Genomic DNA, 12518 nt, shown 5'->3' on the forward strand with positions numbered 1-12518 from the left:
GCTGCGTCCTCTTCCTTTCCCTACCCTTCTGAGCTACAGGGCCAGACTCTGTGCTAGAGGTGCAGCCACTGTTGCTTCCCCCAGGTAGGCTGTCCCCCCTAACAATACTAAAAAGGAGTACTTATTGTAAAGGGGGTCAGCCACAGGGGTACTCTCTAGCATCTGACTCCTACCCTTCTCTCTCCTGATTGTTACCCACTTATCTGTCTCCCAAGTCCCCAGTGTGGCTATCTGCCTAGAGCTCCTCTCTATCACCTTCTCACTCTCCCTGACTAGACGAAGGTCATCGAGCAGCATCTCCAGTTCCCTAACACAGTCCCTAAAGAGGTGCAGCTCAATGCACCTGGCGCAGATGTGGCCATCCAGGAGGCTGGGAGTCTCCAGGATTTCCCACATCTAACACTGAGCACAGAACACCGACCTCACATATACTTCCTGTCTGTATTCTACACAGGCAACCTCACCTCTTTGTACTGACTATCTCTCTGCTACTCTTTCAGTCCAGATGGCGGGTTTTGACTCAAAATGCCAATCATCCATTCCCCTCCACAGCTGATGTCTCACCTGTTGAATTCTTCCAACAGTTTATTGTTTGCTATTAATTCTACTTGACTCCTTTCACTCTGTCTGCTGCTGTAATGTCCTTGAACATTACACTTCTTCTCATATCAAAACTCATTCTCGCCAAACTTATTTTCTGTTCCATGTTAGCTTAAATATAGTGCAACAAGATATGTTTTGGAGAAAAATTGCAACCCCTCACAATTCCAAACCAATTTTCACATCTTTGAATTTGCTCAGTCCATGTTAATCTTACGTTCAAACTCTATTGTGTACCTTGAGTCTCAACTTTCTCACCATGTTCTCAATTATTTTTGAATCAGTAAATATTAACTGTGTGTAACTTGTGTGGACAATTTCAGATAACTAAAAAATATCACTGCAAAACATCACTATGATGCACTAACAATGGACACCACGGTGCCTGCTATTCTGTGATGGGTAGGGGGTCCAAACTGAATCAAGAACCAAGGCTACAAAAAATACTACTGGTCTACCAGTAATCATTCTCTGAAAATTGTTAAAGTCATCAGGCATTGTAAATTACTATCAAATTTTTTTAAAAGTCATGGATTTTCCTTATAAATATACATTGACATGCACAAAAATTCTAACATATTAACAAGTGGATCACTGTCTTTGATTTGTGCATTGGAGTTATAGTATGGAGCTTTGAAAGCTGCATGTGTTCTATATATAACAGTCTGAATGAACTTGTAAAGTCTGCCAGGCAATGAATATTCTGTACCCTTTCGAGTTAATATCATCTTTCTACTGGGAAAGTTTGAAGGTGTTTTCCTGTATTCAAGGCATCAGTCACTTGCTTTGTACAGAAATGATCTGCTGTCTGGACTACCTGGCAAATTTCCCTGGTGGTGCCTGGGAAAGATCCTATTACAGAGAAACGTATTGCAGTGGTGACCTAGAAATTATGGGAAAAGCTATCCAAGTCTTTGAAGTTGTCAGATGCTGAAGATAACAGAGAGTACATGAGGACAGCTCTTTTTAGACATAAAAGATTTCAATGCAAGTACATGTTACTAAGTAGTGACAAAGCAAATATATATACTGAAGATGTCTGTACCTGATTTTTTGGGTGCAGCACAAATGGAAAAGACACTGAAAGTGTATATATTGCTTGTGCTGATGGCTCAGTGAAAGAACATGTAATGTTATTTGGTTAATAACAGGTATATAAACATGTCCAAAGCAATTTAAATGCTTAAGTTCTGCCAGAGCTGTAGACCACACATAAATTCATACGTCTGCATATGTGCCTTATATTCATCAAGATTATGGAGAAAATCAATCCATTCTCGAACCTTCATTCAGAACCTATAATCTCTCCATTATGACAACAAAGTGTTTACTAAATGCATCTGTTTTTGCTATCATTCCTCTTAGCCCATGGCATATGATTACAGCAACACTGATCCTGAAAGGGATAAATAACTGAACACCTAATAACATCTGGAAAGTATGGTTCCATTATACTTTCCAGATTTACCATGATTTTAATTCTGTTATATAACACTTTCAGCTTTCATTCTTAACATTGCACCATCATTAAAAAGAACAATTTCCTTAAGATTAATGAAAAATATAGTTGATGAAATGATCCAATAAAATAATGTTCCTTAAAATAATATTAAAATCTTTCACTAATTAGATCACATCTGCTATTTTTAAGAATACCTAAACCTCCAGCATGGGCATCGATCAAAGACACTGCCACAGCAATCCCCTTGGGTAATCCCAGTTCTTGAGCAGCAACTGATGTCAAGCCATTTCCGACTCGGCTTCCAGGAGACAACACGTGATTCCCTGGATCAGACAGAAAAAGAAATTTGTGGGTAACAGAACAAGCATCATATTCATGTACACCAGAGACAGGTGCATTTAGACAAGTTATTGAAACTTACTGATGTCAACATTTTTGAAATGCATAAACTGGATATTTGCACCTGCTTCTCATGCAAAATCTCCCTTAACTTTTGAATTCCTGAAGTGTTTTGCAACATAATAGTGCCTAGATTACTGGAAACAATTATTAGTTCCACTTTAAACACAGTGCTTGCAAGTCCTATATCCAAATAATAATCTATTAGTGGAAGAAAAATCAGGCAGGCTGTGAAGCAGAGACACTAACCTCCTCAACTCAATTTATAATGTACAGCAGTCACTTGTTGTCTGAAGTATTTATTTCTCATTAGGGCATGGTTTCATATTTGCAGCAGCACCTGGTTCCTTCACAATTGGCATTGTTCATTTGAAATCAGATAATGATAACCCACAAAGTATTCATCTACTCAATACATCAAAATCAATCTTCAGGGAGACAGAAGAGATTCTACAAGTGCTGGAAATGTTGAGCAACACACACAAAATGCTTGGGCCTGAAATGCCGATTGCTCATTTCCCTCCATAGATGCTGCCTGACCTGCTGAGTTAGAAAATCGAACATAGAACATAGAAAACTTACAGCACAATACAGGCCCTTCGGCCCACAAAGTTGTGCTGAACATGTCCCTACCTTAGAAATTGCTAGGCTTACCCATAGCCCTCTATTTTTCTAAGCTCCATGTACCTATCCAGAAATCTCTTACAAGACCCTATTGTATCTGCCTCCACCACCATTGCCAGCAGCCCATTCCATGCACTCACCACTCTCTGAGTAAAAAACTTACCCCTGACATTTCCTCTGTACCTACTCCCCAGCACCTTAAACCTGTGTCCTCTTGTGGCAACCATTTCAACCCTGGGAAAAAGCCTCTGACTATCCACATGATCAATGCTTCTCATTATCTTGTACACCTCTATCAGGTCACCTCTCATCCTCCATCTCTCCAAGAAGAAAAGGCTGAGTTCACTCAACCTATTCTCATAAGGCATGCTCCCCAATCCAGGCAACATCCTTCTAAATCTCCTCTGCACCCTTTCTATGGCTTCCATATCCTTCCTGTAGTGATGTAACCAGAACTGAGTACAGTACTCCAAGTGGGGTCTGACCAGGGTCCTATATAGCTGCAACATTACTTCTCAGCTCCTAAATTCAATTCCATGATTGATGAAGGCCAATACACCATACACCTTCTTAACCACAGAGTCAACCTGTGCAGCTGCTTTGAGCGTCCTATGGACTCGGACCCCAAGATACCTCTGATCCTCCACACTGCCAAGAGTCTTACCATTAATACTCTATTCTGCCATCATATTTGACCTCCCAAAATGAACCACTTCAACTTATCTGGATTGAACTCCATCTGCCACTTCACAGCCCAGTTTTGCATCCTATCAATGTCCCACTGTAACCTCTGACAGCCCTCCACACTATCCACAACACCTCCAACCTTTGTGTCATCAGCAAACTTACTAACCCATCCCTCCACTTCCTCATCCAGGTCATTTATAAAAATCACGAAGGGTCCCAGAACAGATCCCTGAGGCACACCACTGGTGACCGACCTCCATGCAGAATATGGCCCATCTACAATCACTCTTTGCCTTCTGTGGGCAAGCCAGTTCTGGATCCACAAAGCAATGTCCCCTTGGATCCCATGCCTCCTTACTTTCTCAGTAAGCCTTGCATAGGGTACCTTAATCCAACACTTTGTGTTCATTGCTCAAATCTTAGCTTCATTCTGTCTGCACCAAACATGGGTGTGCATTTTCCATCAGAAATCATTGGGAGCTACAGACCTCAAACAGTAGACTTACCTTTCTTAAATCCACTATCTTGGCCAAGTTACAGCTTACCCATTACCAGACAATGCATTTATCATGAACTTATTCTGTCTTATTTTGGCTGTTATAATATTCCCCACTTATTCTTCAGCAAAACCCAACACAGATGATATTCTTCATTACAAAAAAAACTGGCTTAATGCCATAAAGTATCTAACATTATCTCAGGAAATTACTTCCTTAAAAATTTAGAAATTTCTTGTAATATTCGCAGTGTATGTAGTGTAATGAATATTGCACTACATCAGAGTCCCATCGCTCATACGACAGCTTTCAATACGTACTTTTCTTTCCACTTGGAGACGATAGCTGGCACCATCAACTCCGAATGACGAACAACAAAAAACTGATGACAATGCATTACTATGCCTATCGAATAATGAACCATGAAAATGAATTTAATAACCTTTTCAGAGGAGGACATCTATTCCAACAATACTTGGTCAATATGACTGCTAAGATTGAAGGCGACAGGCTGAGCTACATCTGAATGAATCAAACAACCTTGAGATCAACAACGTACAGAGGCCTGACTGATGCACTGAATGATGACGATGATTTCAGGAACATTGGAAGGCGCATCATCCTCTCCTCAACATTTGTCGGTGGACCAAGATACATGATGGAACGATGTCAGGATGCCATGATGTATATATGGAAGTATGGTAATACTTCATTGTCCATTACAATGACATGCAATCCAAACTGGCCCAAAATCCGACAGCATCTTTTTTTGCATCAGCAACCAAACAATCGGCCAGATTTAATCGCGGGAGTGTTTGACTTGAAGGGACAGTTGTTTATGAAGTACCTCACTGGAACAGATGGTCTCTTTGGTAGGTGTATCGCTTACATTGTAAGTGTGGAATACCAAAAGCAGGGTCTGCCTCATCTGCACTGTCTGCTGTGGCTCGATGAGGCATCCAAGGCGAGACCACAAGATTATGACCGATTCGTGCAAGCAGAAATACCAGACCCAAATGAAGATCCCGAGCTGCATGAATTGGTATTGAAGCACATGATACATGGTCCGTATCGCACCACTAAATCACCGTGTTGGCAAAGCGGCACATGCAGTAAGAAGTACCCAAAGCCATTCATTGAGCATACAAGGTGTGGGGATGATTCATATCCTGTGTATAGGAGACGGTCTGTGGAACTGGGAGGATTCGAAGGTCATCAAGTGGGACGACAAAGTCGAACTATAACCTCTGAATGGGTGGTTCCCTATAATGCCCAACTATTGAAGCTGTTCAATTGTCATCTAAATGTAGAAAAATGCTCATCTGTCAAGTCCATCAAATATGTGATCAAGTATACCATGAAGGGGAGTGATCGGGCAATTTTTGGAGTGAATAGAGAAGATGAAATCACGCAGTATTTGACAGGCAGATATATTGGGCCCTCTGAAGCTGTTAGATTGATACTTGGATTTCTAATTCACAAGAGGGAACCAGCCGTTGTTCACCTTCAAGTGCACCTTCCCCAACAGCATCAAATATTCTTTCGAGATTATGTTGCTGTGCAACTGAATGATGATATGGCAAGAACCACTTTAACGGAATTCATGGATCTTTGCACTCGCGATCCACTTGCAAGAACCCTGTACTATGCGGATATTCCCAGATTCTACACTTGGACTAATAAGAGATGGGAAAGAAAGAGAATGGGGAAAAGAGTGGAGGAGTACTCCGGGATTTTTGAAGCAAATGTTCTGGGTCGAGTGTATACCATTTCTCCATGAAGTGGTGACCTCTACTATTTGAGGCTTCTTCTTCATCACATAAAGGGACCAGTATCTTTTGAATCATTGAAAACATATGATGGAGATATCCTTCCATCATTCAAAGACATCTGCAGAAAGAGAGGATTGTTGCAAGCTGATGATCATTGGCAGCAAACTATGGAAGAAGCAGAGAGAACAAGAATGCCCAGAGCAATGAGAGATCAACACTGAAATCAACAATCCACAGCAATTATGGAATGGGTTCAAGAATGCAATGTCTGAAGATTTCTTACAAATGGAGAGGAGAACTATAAATGATCCTAATATCATGATTGATGAGAGGCATCATGGACAAGCTCTTCTATATTTCCAAGAGAAACTTGAGAACTTGGGCAAAACACTTGAAGACAATAACTTGCCAACACCAAAAAACGGTACAATTACTCAAAGTGCTGGCAATCTGGAATTATTGCGTAAATTGCAATACAACAGAGACGAACAGCAGGAATTTGTTTCACAGAAGGAGCCCCTATTGAGTAATGAGCAAAGAGAAGTATATGAATATATGTGCGACTGCTTGGAAAGGAATCTCTCTTCAATGATTTTCATTGATGCACCAGGAGGAACAGGCAAGACATTTGTCATCAACTTGATCCTCGCTAAAGTTAAGGAGATAGAGGTATTGCTATTGCTGTAGCATCATCACATATTGCAGCAACATTGATGCCTGGTGGTAGGACAGCGCATTCAAAATTCAAAATACCCCTCAAAGTCAATGAAGATGCCCTTTGTAACATCGATATAAAAAAACTATACTGCAAAATTACTCCAAAACGCAAGGCTTATTGACGGGATGAGTGCCCCATGATTAGGATGGAGAGCTTCAAAACCGTGGACAGGACTCTTCGTGATGTATGCAAGAATGAGGCCTTCAAGGGTATGTTAACCATTTGCTGTGGCAATTTCCGTCAGCTTCTAACAGTTGTGAAATGAGGAAATGATGCTGATGTGGAGAATTCATGCATAAAAAATTCTACTTATGGAGAAGCTTCAAGTTTCAATTGAAGAGAAACATGCGATTGATGAGGGAGAAGAACAATATTATGAGTTCTTATTGCATGTTAGAGAAGACAAAATTGAGAAAAATGAAAACAATGAAATCGAATTACCTGAAGATACGATTCTGCCAGCAGAAACTATGGAAGAATGCATTGATTTCATTTACCCGTCATTCGACAATCCTGCAGAACTGTTCTTGAGGTATTCTACCTTGGTTCCTCTCAATGAAATGATGCAAAAAAATAAACTTCACATGCATTAGACACTTCCCTGGAATCATGAAACTATACTGTTCCTTCAATGCCTTAAGTGAAGGAACTAACGCCACTCATTTTCCAACAGAATTCCTTGATGCAGTCAAACTCTCTGGATTGCCACCACATAAACTGGAATTGAAGAGGGTATCTCCCATCATTTCAATGAGGAACTTGGATCCACCAAGGCTTTGCAATGGAATGCAAATGATGGTGGAAGAAATGCATGACAATCTCCTCATAGCAAAGATAAACATTGGTGCATTCAAAAATGACATTGTCATGATCTCAAGAATAACTCTCAATTTATCAGAAGGGGAAGATGTCCCTCTTCAGTGGAGCCATTCCCAATACAGTCATGCTTTGCTATGACTATACATAAGGCACAAGGCCAAACCATGGAGAATGTGTTGATTTATCTGGAGAAACCGGTATTCCAGCATGGTCAGCTGTATGTGGCTTTAAGCCAGGGAAAAATAAATGAAAACATTAGAGTATTCTTGAAGGGTGGCAGATCAACCAGAAATGTTGTCATCAAAACTGTCCTTCGTTAAACGAGGAGGAGCTATATTTGTCTTGCCACATGTCTTTATTCTTCAATAAACTGAGTTTTGCTTCTTTAATTTCCAAAGCACATCACATCACATCAGACTGCACTACCTTTCTCTCAAAGGGTGCCCCAACGGGTCACCCGGTTGTCTAGTTTATTCATATAACCCGTAATTATTTAAATGAACAAGAATGCTTAATGAACCAATAGATTAAATACACAACACTCTTCTCTGCTTAGCTAAAGACTCAAACTCAATAGAGAACGCATCTCAACTATACACACAGTATGTTATATAATATAAATATCCACAGCATAGCAAATATTAAATTGTCAGGCCTAAAGATTTAATCACTGTGGAAGCTTTCTTACTGTTGTGCGATACTATCTTTCCTTACAGGAGAGGTCACTCTGCTTGGCAGGTGAGACTTGTGGCTGTGAAACAATCTCAGGTTCTGGGGTCTCCTCCATGATGGTTATAGGTATTGACTGAGACTGCAGGAAGTAGCTCTTATGGACCTGGACACTTTTCTTCTTTTCTTGGCTTTTCATTCTGGATCTATTTTCAGTGCTGGGTTGATGGTGACTTTAAAACCACCACAGATCCCGACAGACCCATTCTTCTTGGCAACCGGGACCACAGGCATTGCCAGTGGGCTCCACTCAACCTTGGAAAGAGTTCTTTCAGCCTCCTTGTGATCTACCTCACTAGCTACTTTATCATGGATGGTATAAGGAACAGGACGGGCTTTACAAAACCTGGATGCAGGTTTTCATTTAACACTATTTTATCCTTGATATGTTTGAGTTTTCCAAAATCATCCTTGAACATTGATGTGGCACCATCCAGTATCTTTCTTAATTCGCTTTCCTATGGCTTAATTGCTGGTGATGTGTCACACAAATAGTGGATGGATCTCGAACCAAGTTGTAGTTGTTTCAGTCATTCACACCCCCACAATGCAGTTCCTCCTGTTTTTACCACATACAAGCTCAATATGCTTTGTTGGTTGCTGTATTTCATTGTCATGAATGTCATTCCCACAGGAGTTATCTTTTCTCCAGTACAGATTCATAGTTGGATATCTGCAGCCACAATTTTTAGTATATTTGAAATGCCACTCAAACTCATTTGTAGAGTGACTGAAATAGCCAAACCAGTGTCCAATTCCATTTTAATTAAACTACCATTCACTTTTGGTATACGCTGTATCGCTTGTCTATTTTCAGTTTTCACATTGTAAATCTCAAGGCTAGTCAGTCATGTATCACTCTCATTATTAGTATCAGGTTTTTCATGCAGATTAGTGCTCCTTTTGAAACTGAAACTTGATCTTTATCTTTTTGTCTTCTCTGTGTAGCACACTTATTTTGACTGCTCATCACGCTCTTTATTTGTGTCCTACATTGTTGCATTTTCTGCAAGTTTTGCCTTTAAACCTACATTGGTCTTGTGTATGTCAGCCCCTGCACAACAGAACTGTAATCTGTTCGGCCAGGCATGGTTCTGTTCAGACGTTGCAATTTTATTCCTGACTGCAACCCAATTGCAACTCTGGCTGTTCTTTCCATTGATACAGCTATTTCAACTGTTCTTTTAAATGTAAGCTGTGCTTCAGATAGTAGCCCTTTTTTAATGTTTTCTTGTAAGATTACACAAACTAAATAATCTCTCAGTACATCATTAAATCCATCATTAAATTTACAAAGCTCAGACAATTTCTTCAATTCAGCAGCATATGTTGATGTGGAGTCCCTTTCCTTTTGATTCCACTTAAGAAATTTAATGAATTTTGCAATCAACAATGGATTGGTTCTAAATGTTCCAATATTTTGTTCATGATATAAGCAAAACTAGTTTTGGGACTTGCATGAAGATCTGATCACATTTTAGGTCATATTTATGCAAAATTAGGGTTCACAAACTTTTTAGCACCACTGTACATATAACCCGTAATGAATTGTTTAAACAAACAAGAATGCTTAATCAAACTATATGTGTGTGTGTGTGTGTACACACACACATACATATACACACACAAGATTACTCAAATATTACTGAAATATTAAATACCCAACAGACAGAGAGACCTAGGGGAAAGGTACATAGTTCCCTGGAAGTGGCAAGACAGATAGTCAGAGTGGTGAAGAAGGCATTTGATGCACTTGGCTTCATCGGTCAATGCAATGGGTAGGCATACATGTCATTAGTGAGACCTCATTTAGAGTATTGTAAGCATTTCTAGTCATCCAGCTCTTGGAAGGATGTCATTAAGCGGGAAAGGGTATAGAAAATGTTCACAAAGATGTTACCAGGACTGAAGGGCTTGAGATTTAAAAGAATCTGGATAGACTGGGACTTTTATCTTGGAGTGCAGGAGTCTGAGGGGTGACCTTATATATTCTGAATCTTGAAATAGGTGCTCACAGTCTTTTTTTTGGAAGTAGAGGAATCTAAAACTAGGGGACATAGAGTTAAGGTGAGAGAGCAAAGTTTTTAAGTGGATCTGAGGGCAACCTTTTCACACAGAGAGTGGTGGGTATATGAAACAATTTCCAGAGGAAGCTGTAGACCTGGGTAAGATTACAACACTGAAAAGACATTTGGACAGGTACGTGGATAGAAAAAGATAAGAGGAACATGGGCAAATTTTAAGCAAATTGACTAGCTGAGGCAGATATCTTCGTTGACATGGATAAGATGGGCTGAAGATCCTATTTCCAGGCTATATAAATATATAAACAGTTCAGTCCATGTGGTAAAGGTTCAATTAATTTGACTCGCTGAAATGAAGTAGCCATGATATATTTCCAAGTCAAGTTAGTGTATGAATTACAGATGGTCATGCTCCCATGCAATTATTCTCCTCGTCATCCCAAATGGTTGAAGTCAAGCATTGATGAAATGATGTCAAAGAAGCCTTGGCAAGTTGTCATTGTGAACGTTGTGGAGGATATAGATGGCAAGTATGATGTGCTGATGGTGGAGTGAGAAAATAGTTAAGACAGTGAATGGGGTGCCAAATCAGTGTGCAGTATTTTTTTGAAAATATATAGATCTTTTAGTGTGTGATTTGAGTGTCACTCACCCAAATCATGGTACAATTTGATTGCATATTTCTGAGTAATTAGTAACTCTGGATTACTAATCTAGTAACATAATTTGATGCCACCATTTGAGAATCTTTATTCTATTTTTTTAAAAAATCTGAATGAATGAATGAATGAAATTTTATTTTGGTCAGTACAAACATAACAAAAAGCATCATTTTCACCGATGATTTCATAAGACAAAATTAAATAATAAAAAATCTTTAAAACATGCCGAAAGGGTGTAGGCTGAAGCTACAGCTCATTACGCCTACCCCTCTTACTTATACAAAAACATATTTGGTGTCAATCATCAAATCAAAACAAAACATTTCATGATCTTTTAACACAAAATCCAATTCCAAGAATCTATTTACATTACTCCCTTTCATTTTAAATCATGTATTTTATATTTATTCATTAAATTATTTTTAAATACTTTTTTAAACTTGTTAAATGTGGTGCATGTTTTAAATTCTCACCACAACTGTTCCATAGATTCACCCGTCTGACTGAAATACAATGATTTTTTACATTTGTTCTTATCCTTTGTTTTTGAAATATACATGTTTCTCTCAAATCATGTTGACTTTCTCTCATTTTAAACAATCTTTGGATACTTTGTGGTAACTGTCCATTTTTTTCTTTATACATAATTTATATTATTTTAAAATCTATGAAATCTCTGAATTTTAAAGTGTTTAGTTGAATAAATAGTGGATTGTTTGACTCATAATAACCTTGTCTTATTTACAATCTGTATGGCATTCTTTTGGAGTAGAAAAATTGAGTTTGTATTTGTTTTGTATGTATTTCCCCATACCTCTACAGTAAGTTATGTATGGGACTATAAGTGAACAGTATAATGTATACATAGGTTCCTGATTTAAGAAATCTTGCGCTTTGTACAGTATTGCAATAGATTTTGACATTTTTGCTTTGACATAATTTATATGTGGTTTCCAGCTTAATTTATTATCTATTACCACTCCCAAAAATTTTGTTTCAGATACCTTATCAATTTCAACATCATTTATTCTAAGTTTACTACATGAGTTTGATACATGGTTTCCAAATATTATGAATTTAGTTTTACTTAGATTCAGTGATAATTTGTTAGTATCAAACCATTTCTTCATAATTTTTAGTTCTTTTTCCACTGTATCCAAAAGTATCTCAAAATAAAAGTGCCACTATCCATCAATTGAAGTTGTCAAATTCTTCTAAAAACCCAATGACTTCATTAGTGTCCTCTGAGGAAGGAAATCCTTCCTGTTATTAACCTAGATTGGCCTGTATACAATTCCAGTTCCATACCATTTTGGTTGACTTTTAAATGGCCCAGCTGTTTTCAACCACGACACCCCATGGTTTGCCGTGGTTCAATGTGAAGCCCTTTTGCTATCCTCCGGGGAAAACAAGGGATGGAAAATAACTGCTCAATTTGCCAGAGACAACCACCTCCCAAGAATAAATTAGAGAAATGTTCTTGGCAAAAGGCATTAGTCTGAGGTTTGGACTACTCATCAGAGTC

The 12518-nt window shown here is 38.8% G+C and overlaps 1 protein-coding gene across 6 annotated transcripts in view; it reads right to left on the reverse strand.

Annotated features, from left to right (window-relative positions):
- Window positions 1–12518, reverse strand: part of fggy (FGGY carbohydrate kinase domain containing) — a 311433-nt gene that overhangs the window by 152258 nt on the left and 146657 nt on the right. For all 6 annotated transcript variants that reach the window (XR_012101045.1, XM_073063082.1, XM_073063081.1 and 3 more), the window contains one exon: window positions 2257–2385. Coding sequence is in view for 5 of the 6 variants with exons in the window: in XM_073063082.1 (XP_072919183.1) it covers window positions 2257–2385 (129 nt within the window). In the remaining variant the exon portion in view is untranslated. The remainder of the gene's footprint in view (window positions 1–2256; window positions 2386–12518) is intronic.

This window comes from Hemitrygon akajei, chromosome 12 (genome assembly GCF_048418815.1).
Source record: "Hemitrygon akajei chromosome 12, sHemAka1.3, whole genome shotgun sequence".
In the NCBI taxonomy this organism is placed as follows: Eukaryota; Metazoa; Chordata; class Chondrichthyes; order Myliobatiformes; family Dasyatidae; genus Hemitrygon; species Hemitrygon akajei.